Here is a 16,949-nt window from a genome sequence, read left to right as displayed (position 1 = left end):
TATCGCGGAAAAAACATCATGGCACACAAAAAGAGAAATGCTGAGTTATGTGAAGACATAACCTTAAATTTTAGTATTTTTAATATTTTTCTATAAAATCAAGGTGAAAAATTTGTGAAAAAATTATAGCATATTTGCAAAATTATTACAAATATGCAGGATATATTTCTCGTTTTTTGGCCAACAATAACCTTCAAAATTATTTTAAAAAATTCCCAAGTCGTTCATACATGACAAATGTACAGGGAAGACATAAATATACCACCGTAACTCACGAAAAAAATACATATTGAACTCACATGTATTTACAAACCTTGTTTTTTACAGTACACACGTGATTTCTACGTACATGCGAGAACTTCGTTCTTACCGAGAGACTCCGAGTCCCACACTCTGATTTTTGTTAGATTCACGTTCTAAAACTGCTGTTTTAATGTTACTCAAATCTGAAGGTACTCTAAAAATTCAGGGACTTGTCATACCTCTAGGTAACACAATAGAAGAAATCCTCTACTGAACTCTCACAGTTTTTAGAAAAACCCTGGAGGCCGTCACCAACCACAGCAATTATTCAAAAACCCACAAGCCCCACACTGCCTCGAAAAAATTTTAGAAAAACCCAGCCATTGGCCTCTTACCAACCCTGTACATAATCAGAAAATATTTTAGCCACATTATAATAAGGTCTTGCCCTACACAATAGGTAGAAACATTCGTTAAAAAATTTCTTACGTTATCTCAAATAAAATGATAATGCACAATTCGCATTAATAAAATGTTTAGAAAATTTCCATACCACCTATAGGGTATTACTAATGGTTACTTATGGTTTATTAGTGACTTTGTATTAAATTAATAAGATTTTCAAATATATTCATCATGTTATTAAGAAAGTATTATTTTGCTTCATATAAAAATTATACTAATGCAATATGTAATTTATAAATCATTTGAATATCTAAATCCTAGTTCTCGCCGTTAGACCTACTTTTCACGAGAAGGTAGTTTAAATAATTCAAAGCAGTTCTAAGCAGTTCATATACTACACCAGAAAATTTGTCATAACTACTCAATAATAAGTCTAAAATTTTCACTCTGATAACAAAAATTTTAATTTTACTTTTCAATCTTGATAATATTTAAAAAAAAACTTGAACATAAAGATATTCATTATCATTTGTTTAATACATGCAATTTAATGAAATAAAGAAGACTTCTTTAAAAAACAAATATTGTATTTCTAATTCTTCACGATTAATTTGAATGAATAATCCATTTTTTCTGTTTCATCTTGATAAAGCAACATATAAGTAACTACAAGCAAATAAAATTTTTTTAAATATGGACAAATTTTATAAAAACTCTGGCCTTGAGATGTATTCATTAATTATTAATGGTCATTAAAAATTCTAATACTAACAAAAATATCATTTTGTACTAAAAAAAGGTAATTAACATGTACTTCCAGTATTCAAAGTTATCTTTAAAACAAAATCTATTTTCCGATTTTTTCACTAGTTATAATTTCAGCCGCAATGCTATATTTAAATAATTTTATAATATGTAATCTTGCTTCAATACATAAACCATCAGCAATTCTTAATTTTTCTGTTTAGCATTAGCATCGCTATGATTTTTAAATTTAGCTCATGAGATGGCAGACCTTCACAAATATTATTTAACACCTAAAACTAAAAAAATTATGTAAATATCATCGTCAGACTTATCAACCTATGTATAAATTCAATGATCTATGCTATAGTTAGTGACAATTTCTCCTGTTAAATAATTTAGGATTTTGTTGTTCAAAAATTAAGTGTGTTTATTATGGGAAGTGAGAATAAATTACGAATTTAACAATGTATATTTTTTAAGAAAATTTTCAAGCATACAATGACAGCACGTGTAAAAAAAAGCACAGCTCGGGAGCCTTCGTAAAAATAAACATACCTCAACTGTTCAGATGAAAGAAAGTACAATTTAAGAGAAAAAGAGCAATGCTCATGAGCTCAGACGATAAAAAGCAGTGCTCTTTTTTAAAGCTGAAAAGAAGCCCAGTAGGTACATTTGGATAAAAAAATCGTAGTTCACACATTCAGATAAATAAAGCATAGCTCGTTGCATTCAGGCAAAATAAAGTACAGCTCAAGCATTCGACTACAAACAAGCACTGCTCCTCATTCGATTTCTTTCATACTTACAATTGGACTAAAAGTATCATGACTTAAGTATATCAAATAGATATTAACAATATTTGATGAGTATTTTAATAAGTTTTTTACTATATATTTAATAATATTTATGTGATATCTATAAATGTTACACTATATTATATTGTAAAGGTTCGAGAGTTTTTCTACAAGAAGTGAGCAGGTCCTTGCATTCAAGTAAATCCTACACAAATGTCATGTATTATTATAATGCAGGGTATTAATCATCTCTGGTAGTTTTTTAAAATTATTGATAAATAAAAAACAACCATAGGCGAGTAAGCATCAGGTGTAAGAAAACCAATAGTTTTTTAGTATTAATAATAAATAAAACGTGCTCTTGACTTAGTAAGCATCAGTGATAAGAAATCCAACAGTTTTTTAATATTAAATATAAATAATATACGATCCCAGGTAAGCAAGCGTCAAGAGTTATAAGCCCAATAGTTTTTCAATATTATTGATAAACAAAATACTATTTTAGGCGTGTAAGGGCCAGCGGTTAGAAACCCAATAGTTTTTTTGTATTAAAAACAAAAAATACACTCTTAGATCAGAAAGCATCGGCGATTAGAACCTCAATAATTTTTTAAGTAATAATAATACATAAAATAAGCTTTGAGGCCCGTAAGCAACAGAAATTTGAACCCTGTAGTTTTTTGGTATCAATAATAAATTAAATTTGCTTTTGAGTAAGTAAAAATCAGCGATAAGATCTAACAGTTCTTTAGTATTATCGATAAATAAAAAATACTCTTAGGCGAGTAAGCATCGACAATTAGAAACAAATCAGTTTCTCAGTATTATTAATAAATAAAACATGATGTCAGGCAAGTAAGCATCAGTGGTTCGTAATCCAATAGATTTTTAAGGATTAATAATAGATGAAATGTGCTCTTGAGTGAGTAAGCCTCAGCAATGAGTAACCCGACAGTGTGTTAGTATTATTGATGAATAAAGTAAGCTCTCAGGCGACTAAGCATTGGCGATTAGAAGCACAACTGGTTTTTAATAATAAAAATAAATAAAATACAATTTTAGGCAAACAAGTATCAACAGTTAGATATCCAATAGCTCTTTTGTATTATTGATGAATAAAATACACTACTAGACAAGTAACTATCAGCGATTAGAAACCATACAGGTTTTTTAGTATTATTGATAAATATAATATAGCCTTAGGCGAATGAGCATCGGAGGTTTAAAGCCTAATAGTTTTTTTAGAATTAATAATAAATGAAACGTGTTTATGAGTGAGTGGGCATCAGCGATAAGAAATCTAGCAGTTTTTTTTTAGTATAAACTGAATAATAAATAAAATATTTTCTTAAGTAAGTAAGCGTTAGTGATAAGAAACTTAACTGTTCTTTAGTATTATTGACAAATAAAATACATTCTAAGGCGAGTAAGCATCGGAGTTAAGAAACCCAATAGTTTTTTTAGCATTATCATTAAATAAAATTGTCCTTAAGGCAAGTAAGGATTAGCGATTAGCAATTTAAGCGTTTACATCGCAAAGACAGCTCCATAAAAAAATAGTTTGCTGATTACCGTTTGTTTTTCGGGCATGTGTACATTTTATTACATAATAAAACCTATGACAGTTGGATTGCTCGCCTAGGAGCCAACTTGATCATAAATTATACTACAAATTGTTGGGTTGCTAATCCCCAATACTGGCTTACGTGAAGATATATATCGATAACTAACATACTACCCTGCAAAAATTTAAACTTTTAATCGGCAATGCTTGCTTGCCATGGAAAAATTTTTAGTGAAAATCATCTCTAAAAGACACTTATCACTTATACTAGATCCACCGGAGGTATTTTTTTATTTTTAAGTAATACAAAAATACAGTTGGCTTTTTAATTAATAATACTTACTCACCTTAAAACAAACAATTAAAATAAACAACACTTAAAAATAGTTATGTTGCTAATCAACAATGCTAGCACACCAAGAACAAATTTTATTTGAATTTTATTTGAATTTGATCTGCATTGTATCACCATGTGAAAGATTCAGGACACAATATAGATTTTGAATATAGTAATGTACAGATTTTAGATGTTGAAAATGTAAGGAGTAGGCGTGAGGTATCAGAAATGATACACATAAGTAGAAATATCCATAACTTGAATAGACAATTTGATACACAAAATTTATTACCAATTTTTAAAGAATGTATCAAAAGTAATTTACACTAGTTGCAGACAACAGCATAATAACTAAATAAATTTTATTCAAAAATATTATTTCATATAGGTCACGCCTTCTCTAATACATACATTAACCATTTCAACTCTTGCACATGTATGTATTGGTATTGGTCCTGCCTCATAGATACCTGTCCTCGGTATAGAAATTAATTTTCGTTAGTATGTTCGAGTCGCTTACAGGCTACAGTCAATTAACTAAGATCTCGACAAATGTAAGCAATCACGTAAAGCCTGTATACTGTAATATAATTGTAAGTTTTAGTGTTTTAAACTACGAGCGATTGTATAATTGTTTACCTTTTTATTAATTTTGTCATGATTTGTATGAAATTTATAGTGCTTGAAAAGGGCCTCATTTTAAAGTGGCCGAAACGTTGCTTTAATAAATAAATAAAGACCATTGGACAGCATTGCCGTTGGAGTCATACTTTAATATTGCAATATCCTGCTGTCGTCAGATTCATAGTATTACAAAAAATTCTATTTATTCATAATACGAAGATCTATTAGGTTTCTAATCAGCGATGTTTGCTCGCCAAAAAGCATATTTTATCAATTGATAATACTAAAATCTGTTAGTTTTCTAATAGCCGACGGTTACTTGTTTAGGAAGTCCGAAGTATTTATTATTAATTTAATTACTAATAATACTAAAATTTATTAGATTTCGAATCACCGATGCTTGTTCCCTAAATAATATTTTTTTGATAAATACGCTAAAAACTGTTGAGTCTCTAATCACTGATGTTTACCTACCCACCTAATAGCGAACTTTATTCATTTACATTACTAAAAGACTATTGGGTTTCTGATCACCGATACCGACTTGCCTAAGATCATATTTTATTCATTAATAATACTAAAAAACTGTAAGGTTTCTGATCGCCAATGCTTACTTACTTCAGAACACATTTTATTACCAATAACACTAAAAAACTGTTAGTTTTCTAATCACTAATACTTACTCACCTAAAAGAGTATTCTATTTATTAAAAATAATAAAAAATGATTGGGTTTTAAATTTCTGGCGCTTATTCGCCAGACATCGTATTTTATTTATCAATGATACTAAAGAACTGTTAAGTTTCTCATTACCGATACTTACTTGTCTAAGAGTGTATTTTATTTATTAAAAATACTAACAAACGATTGGATTCATTTGAACCGTTGCTTACTTACCTTACAGCGTTTTTTATTTATTATTAATTTTTAAAAAACTATTGAGTATCTAATTGCCGATGCTACTCGCTTAATAGGGCATTTCATTGATTATTAATGATAAAGAACTGTTAGGTTTCTAATCAGTGATGCTACTCCCTTAACAGCCAGCGTATTTTATTATTAATTCTAAAAACTGTTGGGTTTCTTATGACCGATGCTTACTGACTCAAGAGCACATTTTATTTATAATTATTACTAAGAAACTATTGAGTTTTTTTTATTGCTGACGTTTACTCGCCTATGGTTGTTATTTACTTATCAATAATCCTTAAACCTAAAAGAGCTAAGTAATACCGTCCATTATACTAATATTTGATATTTGTATTAGATTGACTTAAATGCAAGGATCTGCTTACATTTTGTTGGAATACTCTTGAACCTCTCCAATACAATTTAGTGTAGTATTTATAGATATCACATAAATATCATTAAATATATAGTAAGAAATTTATTGAAGCACTCATCAAATATTGTTAACAATCATTTGAAATAATTAAGTCATGATACTTTTAGTCCAATTGTAAGTATGTAAAAAGGCTGAATAAAAAGCCGTGCTTGTTTTTATCCAGACGCGTGAGCTGTGCTTTATTTTATCCGGGTCTGATGATTTGTGCTCATTTTCTTGTGAACGTTTGTGCTGTGATTCTGTTCACTTAAACGCGACGAGCCATGCTTGGTTTCATACTAACACGTGAGCTGTGCTTTTTTCCACTTAAATGCGATAAGCTATGCTTTTTTTTATCCAAACGCGTGAACTGTACTTTTTTTCATATGAGCCTGAGCTATGCTTTTTTTATGCGGGCCGTCGACATTATCAGTTTTCTGGGTTTCATCAATTAAAAATAATTGTATTTGTCCTCCAATTTCTATTAATAATTATAAAAATTCAAAGTTATTACAGCGAATATCATTACCTTATTTCAGTGTATAAAAATATGACCAAAAATAAGGTGATCAAATACTTTTGGAAATAATAATGCTTTTATTATCCTTTCTTAAAACCATCAAAACTTGACGGAAATCTCTACCTAAAATTATTATTCTGTTGTCAAAATGAATGTCTGTATTAGATGAATCACACTCAATTCTGTCAACTATTTCTAATACTTTTTTAGAATAATTTAAGTCTCTTCCTAGATTATCAAATCTATTTCTTTTCATTTTCTGCTTTCCAATTTCAATTCGAAAAACAAACGATCAACATTATTCACATCTAATAATAAATGATAAGTTTTCTGACATGTTACTTCTTGAGGAAGTAATATTGAGCAACACGAGTCCACGCTGTCACAAAATTTTATTTAACTTAAGAAATGATGGAATTTTTTTTGATTTTGTGTTGTAATGTTTTTCATAAACTACGAGGACCATAAAAAGATAATTTTATTTTTTTCTTCACATATCATTTTGAAAATCTTACTTGGTTTGGATTTAATTTACCGTGGATATTTTTAAACATTTTTGTACAAAGTGCAATTTCCTTAAGATTATCATTTTCCTCTAATTTAATATTTACAAGAATCGGTAAGCTGACCGATTCACAAGACTTATCTTCTAAATGAAAAATTTGATTTATGTGTAAAAAAGGACGATTATTTTCATTATCGATGAAGTCTTTACTAAAATGGTCCTTACATTTTTTTCAAATCTTATTACCTTAAAAACCAAGCTAAAGGTTAAATTTATTGGTTTTTTGTTTTTTCTGGGGGTTGGCACACGGAGCGCGCAGGGGGGCTAAGCCCTACTAGTGTACACATACATAAGTATATAGCACAAAAAGCACGTCACAAATATTTTATATGACAAACATACGAGTTAAGATCGACGACATCACAGCCTTGGAGGTGTCAGGTATGATATGCATGATGCATCTGATGTGATTACCATTCTACTAGAATTGCAACACAATAAGGTAACAAAGGTAAGGCTATAAAAGGGGACCCCGTGCAAGTAGATAGGCAGTTAGGAAGTTACGAGATCAATCGAGCAGGTAGACAGTAGAAGAATTGAAAGTGCTGAACCCGCAACACCCTCTATTTTTCTCATATAAGAGAGTTCAATAAAGTCTTACTCACTACTAAGAACTAACCAATATTTGCTTTATTTATTAATAGATCGAGTAACCCAAGTAAAAACTCTACTTATTCTTTTATTATTTTAGCCTTGCTTATGTTTGAATTGTTTTCTATTATTTTCAAAACCTGAAAACATAAAATATCTTTAATTCAAGAGTATATATTTGAATTTTCTTCTATTCTAATTTCACAAAATTCACACTTTTAAGTACCTTTCCAGAACTATGGTTTCTGGTATGATTGTTTTTTAGAATTAAACTTTCTCCATGTATAAACCACTAAAAATATACACGAGTTTATGTAATTCGATGTAAATACGCGTCCAACGTCGGTTATTCTACAAAAGCAATACTGGCTGCTAATGATCGTATTTCGACAGTATCAATCAGGCTATCATTGAGATAGTTAATTATTCAAGATACATCAAATTATTAATAAGACAGAAAGTGTACGAGTCTCACGATATAATTATTATTGCTGTTGGTTAACCATATACTTAAGTACGAATTGTGTGCTTTATGAACATAATTGTAACGACTTAAATACGTTGAGTAAGAACTATTGATGTATATTTTTATATACGATCAATTACGTAACTTAAAAGGTCCAAATAAGTTGTATACCATATTCATGGTATATACAAATGCTTTCGTTATCATTAGAATAGATAACTTGTCGAACAAATTAAACTCAACGATGAAACTTAAAACTAATACTTTTTTAAAGGTTTTGTTTTCAAAAAAGTATTTAAAAAAGCTTATTACATTAGTTATACATTTTTTACCTAGGGCAGAAAGTACAAAATGCGGGCCTGAAGGGCACGGTTGGTGTATGTTTCTGCCAGAGGTGAGAATGACCTTTTTTGTATCGAGGGTGGAGAGGGCCACTTTGCGCCCATGGGCATACTTTCCGCTCGCCAATTACTTTCCACCCTAGGGCGTTAAGAAACTGTGGGCCCGACAGGGCCAGAATGTTTCTATCCAAAAAATGTCATTCTCACCTCCAGCAAAAACATACAACACGCCCTTCGGGTGTGCATGTTGTACTTTCTGCCCTAGGTAAGAAATATACTACATCAAAGTATGGTATGATTTCTTAAAACTTGTTACTGCAAGCTCTATTGTGTTTTTTTCTGTGATATAGGATTTATTTAATTTTTTTGTTTATCTTATCTTTATAATACTCTGTGTATAATACACATAAACTTGTGATAATGATTTTGAAAATTAATTAGGGAATACAGTATTTTTAAAAAAGGTTATTTTAATTTATGCATGCAAGTATCATAAATTAAAATCAATAAAAATAGTAAAAGAAAAAAGCTACCTTAAATTAAAAAAGGAAAGGATTTAGAAGCAACAGAAGCCGAGTTATTGCAAAATTTTTTGTCATCTCAGATTAAAAGGTACACGCACAAAAAGGGCACTTGACAACTCTAGCTAGTGGTTAAATCACCACCGACAAGTAGACTCTCTCCTACATCCTAAAGTTTAAAAAATTTCAGGTAGTATAAAATTACTAGGTGCCTAAGTGTACTGCAGCAAGCGAATTGTAAGTCATATGCAATCAAATGAAGGATCATTTAAAACTATAACTTTCATGTCTTGCTGAGCTGTAATTTTGCATCTTATTGGTTACAAACAAATTCAAATTTAATCAAAAAAGAGCCTGTGCTCACTTTTACTAACTGTACGACAGTATTACTTTTTTTCCAAATTCGCTGAAAGAATTTTAGCAAAATAATTTAATTTTTTTTTTTAATACTTGCAGGCATTTCTAAGAACAGTGCACAAGAGGCTGGGCAATGCTGTGTTACTATGCATACGTATGCTACCATGGTTGGCATAGCGAAAAACCACCTCGGACTTAAATTGTCATATCAACCAGTTACACAACAAAGGGGCCTTATCTTACATAGCTTCCAAACCATTGAACCACACTTGAAATACGCCAGACTACAAAAACTGCATCCTTAACTACTGTAATATTGTGGCCCAAAAATTAAACTGTAAGTATTATCCAGTTCTGTAAAATTAATTTGATAGATGATTTAACTACAAATAATTTTCACTACAAAAAAGACATTCATTATGAAGAAACGCAAAATTTGTTATTTTATTTTTTAGTATGTGGTTACCCAAGGATAATAAATTAAGGGCGGTAATGTACGATAGCCAAAAAAAATTTTACGACAAACTGAAATTAGCTAATTTTTTTAGGTGCAACATACATTGTTCAGTAGCTTTTTAGTAAATCGTCATTATCCTTAGATATTTACTTTTAAATAACGTGTACCACATCGTTGTAAATTTTTAGGATCGTATAACAGTTGCAACAATAGTTGTTAAAAAAAAACGAAAATTCTGAAGTTTTGGTTTTTTGCTATTTGCAACTTAATTCTTGGTCATAACGCAACTTTTTTTTTAAATTGTAGACAATGGGGTAAGCTATAACTTTTACACGTAATTTTTTTTATTACAACTCACAGTTTTTCCAATTTTTCATAAAAAATAAAAAACAAAATCGGATTTTTGTGACTATTTTGTTAATAAACAACAACACTACGCCATTTCATTGTTACTTATTGTAACATTTTTTGTAAAATGCTATCTTAACGCTTTAAAAAAAAGTTAGTAATTAATTGATCTTGTGCTCAACTATTCCAAGAATTTGTGATTTGCTTTCTTTAACTTTTTGATAATAAATAATTTATGATGTATAGTATTATAAACTTTCTTATTATTATCAAGACAAACAAATTTTTTTTTGAAAAAAAAAAAAAAAAAAAAAAAACATTTCTTTTAGATTTCCGAAAGTAGAAGCTTTATCCTTTGAATTTTTTGCAAGTTACAATACCTCTTTTTCACTTTTACGTGTTTACTTTCCCAATTAAGGTTGGTAGTATAAAGATCGCTGAGGACAAAAACTACCACTCCAACAAGCTTAGGGTTGGGTGACTGAAGAGGTAACGCCCGGGCAACGATGTCTAAGGTACGCGAGAAAAATGTACTAAATATGCTTTTATAGATTACAGAATATTAAGAATTAAAGCCAGCTAGTAGAGCTTACAGATAAACGTTAGAATATACTAATAAAACAATACAATAACACTGTTTTAAAGATATAGAAAGAATTGAAATCATCACTTGTCAAAGTCAATGTACGGCTTTATTTTTGGAATCCAATAACTGTAGATTAGAAACTTACTATAATTAAAAAGTTCAAACGTTTTTCTTAAAAAGTGTTTATAATGTTCATAATAATAATATGTTAAAACGGCTTTAATTAAGATTCTAAAATATTTTTGCTCAAAGTTTTACAATATATTAATACCTTAGCAATGCAAATCTTATGCTTGTTTTCACTGTAATTTTCAATATTCATACAAGCTTCTTTTTCTGTATCAAAAAACAGTTTTTTATCATGCCTTGAAAGTAAAAAAATCAGTTTTCACAAGTTTTATTTCTTATCTGAACCCTAGTTAACTAAACTGTATAAAATTATTTTACTTTACTTTTAGTCCTTCATACATCAAAGTTAAGACGTAGCAAAGCCTTGATTAAACTAAGAACCATGACACCTAGACTAAGTGGGTTTCTAGTAATAATTATCACAGAAGTTTGGTTATTTAACCAACCTTGTTTTTATGTTAAAAAGATGCAGCATTTTTAAATTTATATTTTTTTTGCATCAGTAACTAATTATTAATTTTTTTAGATACTACTCGTTATGAAAAAAAGAAAAAGCAAATGGTGATATTTTTCACGAAGGAAGTAATCATCGTGACGGAGACAATAAAAACTGTTTGTTTTCGTAATTTAGAAGTAATACGCACTAGTTTTTGCAAGGCGATCGCTAACACTTTTAGGTCTCGTAAAAATTTCTAAAAAGCCAATTTCTGTAAGAAGCTTAATCACATTATTGCAATATTTCGACGGCTCGGTAATGGAAAGAGCCAACTCAGAAAATTGGTGAAAAAGTAGTCAACTCAGATTTGGCTTGACAAAAATTCAAGCTCAGGTTTGGATTGAAGAAGCAGCCAACTCGGGAGTAGTTCTTTTTCATCAAGTTTTGTCGTGGTAACACTGACATTTACAATATAGGTATATCTATCTAAACAAACATAGATTTTTCAGTCATCCAACATTTTAGAAAAATAATTTACATTGTTGTAATAGAACAGACTATTCTTATTTGATAGTATGCTCTACTAATGGGCCGTTCTCATAGGGGGAGAAAAAACGCTGAATAAATATGACTGTATGTTGTATACAAACGTATGTATGTAAATATACTTTCAAAAATATGGAAATGCAAGAAAAAATTAATAAGTACGATAACTATTTATACCAAAATTCATAAAAAAATTCTATTGTCGTTTAAATAAAATTTTTATTAAATACAGCGCTTAAAAATAAAAAAATTAGTTTCAAATTTTCTACGTACTTTACCACCCACATTTCAAAGGAAACGAAGAATATTGACAGAGACGGTTCTGGAACTCAGTGGTATTTGAATGTCAATGATGAAAAAGTGTATTTTTTTTCACCGTACATGATCTTCATTTCATATTTTTATATTAAAAAGACGATTTTTTACGAATATGTATTTGTATCAGTCAATATTAAAGGTTAGAAAAAAGCAAATATTAAATAATATTTATATTATCTTTAACTATCAATATACCACAAATATATATAATGAATTGCAACTACTCAAAAAATAAAAATGTGATTTGGAATAAATCAGCCTTCTTTGTACAACAGTACATCATATTAATAGAAAAAAAAAATTAAATTGTTTTCACTTACACGTTAGTACGACATTCAACGATTGAAACTGTAGAATATTCTAGTCTATTTTTTATTATAGTAAGAGTTAGTTTATTATAAGAAAAATGAAAATTATATATTTTCATCGATTTAATTATATCTCAGAATCTAGCAAATACTGCATTAATAGCAGTACATATTTAGTGGTTGGTTCTTTGGGATCATTTATCGTTGTTAAATGTAATGTATCTCCCAAAAACTTCAAATATTTTTGTATTTTTGTTCATGAAGAAGAAAATTTTTTTTAAGTGATAAAGAAATAATCCTTGTTCTAATATTAATTTAACATTTTCTACAAGCACTACATGTTAAGAAAATCAAAGAAAAAGGGCTACCTGTAGAAGTACGATAGAGAGAGCGAGTGCGATAGCAGATGATCGATAGCTCTCTTTATCTCAATTACTTTTGCGGATTCTGCCGAAATACATTTTCAATTTTTTTCTCAACATTATGCACTTGTCAAAACAAAAGTGGAAGTGCTCCTTGATAGAAAATTTTCCGCCTTACTCGCTGGTGTTTTAATTTTTTTCGTATCTCCAACCGTTAACAAGAAATAAGCAAAACAAACTTTATCACACGATATTAACGTTATTCCATCACCAAAAAAGAGTTATAAATATTTTATTTGCAATCAGTGGGATGAATTACGTATAATGTAAAAAAACGCTTAATTATCTATGAATTTTCTTATGCAGTATTATTTTCTTGTCAGTTAGTATCTATGTAAGTAATAAGAACAGAAACCAGATCAGTGTACTGCATAGCACAACTAGTAAGGTCCTTAACTACTAATCCAAAGGTTTGATTTTAGGAGTCAGAAAAATTTAAAATTTTTTTTTAACATATATATTTATATAATACATATTACATTATGTATATACATATATATATGTACTGTATATGAATACATGTTACATTAAATTATAGTTTTACCGTATACGTATATACGTATTGGTATACACTGTATGTATGTATGTATGTAGAGAGAGAGGGAGTGCCACAGTGGTAGGGTTAACTGTAATGGAGGAGCGGACCAGACTTTTCGTTGCATATTTTACCTCACGTGGATGTTCACTGCCCGCCATAAGATGTTTCACATCAAAAATCACTTTCGAGTTGGCTGCTTCTTTCACCTGAATCTGAGTTGGCTTCTTTTTAAAGCCAATTCTGAGTTGACTATTTTTTTCACTAATTTTCTGAGTTGACTCTGTCATTTATCGAGCCATCGATATCAAAGCGGTACAAAAATCTGAGAACATCATATGTAGTCTTTCCTTTTTTTTGACGTTCGCAACGATGCCTATGACAAAAAATATTGTCTACTCTTAGGCTTGAACAAAAGAATATAAAAATGTTTTACTTAACTAATCCCAGATTATTATTGGCCAACAATAAGTATTAGCTTACGACTACTATGATAACATCTTGGACGAAGAGTAGAAATATTTTCTGAGCTCAAATACAGACTTGAACGTTAATCTGAAAATTAATTTTTTTTCTAAAATTCTTCAATATCAATAGAAAATTTTCTATGAATTTTCCGCCTTCTCACGTCAAAACAGCACCTTGACCGTTTGCTTTTGGAATCTTAGGTGAAAAAATAGTATACAAAACTTGTTTAAAAAGGCTTCTTTATGAACCTCATAACGGCCGTTACCATACGTTTTTGCCGTCAACCTTTAGATTCGTAAAAAATTGAAGCCCTTGCAAATTCTTAAGTCATATATTTATTATTGTAATCATGTTTTTAATAAGCATTATATTAAAAATAATCATTTAATTTTATTGATATGTTTAAAGCATTTTTACGGTTATGTTTTTTAATGTAATTTGTACTAGTCTTTCTCCTAACTTCCTTAACCGTGCCATTCTACACCCCAGCACTGCAAATAGTTCTACTATTCGTCCTAGATCAGCAAGTTTATGAGCTCGAAAAAAGCTGTAGGCGTGGTTTGGAGTTGGAGAAGATTGTCCTAAGCCCCTTAACATCAAGTATAAATTATGAAAAGGTAAAAGGTATTAAACTATAATTCTTTAAATAAATATGCATGATATGTAACGGTGGCATTTCCCGAGAACCGCGTGTAGAGCGATTTTTTCTGACGCGAACCCCGTTGGAATTAATTTTTTAGGGCAAATAGCTTTTAAATGAGAGCCGATTGAAAATACGTTCTAAACTACCCCCAAATGGGGTTGGAAAGCTATAGCGCGCCCGCATGAACTCGCGACGTTGCCATATTGTTATTGGAGCTTAGTCGGTAAGCAGTGAGAACTATATTCATGTGCGCACGCAAGACCGTCAGCTACTGCTGGTAACTTTAAGGTCGGATATAAAAATTTTTATACCTTAAGGTAAATATTGTCTGCTCCTTATGTTGTCAGTTGTTTATCCACGCGCTTACTGTCTTTCTCACTCTCATGTAGGACAAAAACATCTTTAAATTTTTATACTTAAGTAATGTTACCTCGAATAAAAGTAAAATACCATATCAGTAGGGATTTTTTCACTCTACACGACAGTATTTATGCAAAAATAGTCAACCTCTCTGTCAAAAATATTGTTGTTAGGTATGTCTTGCTTACGTTCCCGGGTATGTCGTCTGTACACGATTTAGAACGAGTCCATTCATAAATTGCAATAATCAAGTACCTTGAAAGTGCCCGGGAAGTACCCGCCAAGTGCCCGGGAAGTACCCAAGGAAGTGCCCGGGAAGTACCCGCCAAGTGCCCGGGAAGTACCTGCCAAGTACCTGGGAAGTACCCAGGAAGTACCCGCCAAGTGCCCCGGAAGTCCCCGCCAAGTACAATACAGTCGGGTACTTCCTTAGGTACTTCCCGGGCACTTCCTGGGTACTTGGCGGGTACTTCCAGGGCACTTGGTGGGTACTTTCCGGGCACTTGGCGGGTACTTGGCAGGTACTTCCCGGGCACTTGGCGGGTACTTCCCGGGCACTTCCTCGGGTACTTCTCGGGTACCTTCCGGGGACTTGGTGGGCACTTTCTCTGATACTTCCCGGGCACTTGGCGGCTCCTTCCCGGGCACTTGGTGGGTACTTCCCAGGTACTTGGTAGGTACTTCCCGGGCACTTCCTCCGGTACTTCCCGGGCACTTGGCGGGTACTTCCCGGGCACTTCCTCCGGTACTTTCCGGGCACTTGGCGGGTACTTCCCGGGTACTTCCTCGGGTACTTCCCGGGCACTTCCTCGGGTACTTCCCGGGCACTTGGCGGGTACTTTCCGGGCACTTGGCGGGTACTTTCCGGGCACTTGGCGGGTACTTCCCGGGTACTTCCCGGATACTTGGCGGGTACTTCCCAGGTACTTGGCGGGTACTTCCCGGGCACTTCCTTGGGTACTTTCCGGGAACTTGGCGGGTACTTCCCGGGCACTTTCCGGGTACTTGATTATTGCAATTTATGAATGGACTCGTTCTAAATCGTGTACAGACGACATACCCGGGAACGTCAGCAAGACATACCTAACAACAATATTTTTGACAGAGAGGTCGACTATTTTTGCATAAATACTGTCATGTAGAGTGAAAAAATCCGTACTGATATGGTATTTTACTTTTATTCGAGGTAACATTACTTAAGTATAAAAATTAAAAGATGTTTTTGTCCTACATGAGAGTGAGAAAGACAGTAAGCGCGTGGATAAACAACTGACAACATAAGGAGCAGACAATATTTACCTTAAGGTATAAAAATTTTTATATCCGACCTTAAAGTTACCAGCAGTAGCTGACGGTCTTGCGTGCGCACATGAATATAGTTCTCACTGCTTACCGACTAAGCTCCAATAACAATATGGCAACGTCGCGAGTTCATGCGGGCGCGCTATAGCTTTCCAACCCCATTTGGGGGTAGTTTAGAACGTATTTTCAATCGGCTCTCATTTAAAAGCTATTTGCCCTAAAAAATTAATTCCAACGGGGTTCGCGTCAGAAAAAATCGCTCTACACGCGGTTCTCGGGAAATGCCACCGTTACATATTATGCTGTATATATACATAGTCATGTGTACATATTCGTGTGTGTGTGTGCGTATTTATGCATGCGTGCGCGTCAATGAAAAAATTAATTATTATAGTTGAAAATCAGTTTTCAATAGTTACCTGTTGCTGTTGAATATGTTGAAGATGTTGATGTTGTAAATGGATTTGTTGCTGTTGAATTTGCTGATGCTGTAAAACGTGTTGAGCAGAAGGACTGTTGTTACTAGAAGTGCCAGATGAATGAGAGTTCTGACTAGAACCTGTAAGCCCTAGCAGTAGCATTAGTAAAACAAAATTTAAGAAAAACTGAATTATACTAAGTACATTAAAATCTGAAGAACAAAATTAAATATGTATTAATTTAATTACGCTTACACTTATATAAACGGTTTT

At 31.7% G+C, this 16,949-nt stretch overlaps 1 protein-coding gene across 3 annotated transcripts in view; it reads right to left on the bottom strand.

Annotated features, from left to right (window-relative positions):
- MED28 (mediator complex subunit 28) overlaps nucleotides 1–16,949 on the bottom strand; it is a 232,066-nt gene that overhangs the window by 66,165 nt on the left and 148,952 nt on the right. For 2 of the 3 annotated variants that reach the window (XM_089595687.1, XM_089595688.1), the window contains one exon: nucleotides 16,677–16,825. In XM_089595687.1, coding sequence (XP_089451813.1) covers nucleotides 16,677–16,825 — 149 coding nt within the window. The remainder of the gene's footprint in view (nucleotides 1–16,676; nucleotides 16,826–16,949) is intronic. The other variant, XM_014358097.2, reaches the window with a different exon arrangement.

Source organism: Copidosoma floridanum, unplaced genomic scaffold (assembly GCF_036245765.1).
Source record: "Copidosoma floridanum isolate Cflo_tuat_1 unplaced genomic scaffold, Cflo_Japanese_pri ptg000027l, whole genome shotgun sequence".
Classification (NCBI taxonomy): domain Eukaryota; kingdom Metazoa; phylum Arthropoda; class Insecta; order Hymenoptera; family Encyrtidae; genus Copidosoma; species Copidosoma floridanum.
This window is presented reverse-complemented; position numbering and strand designations above follow the sequence as displayed.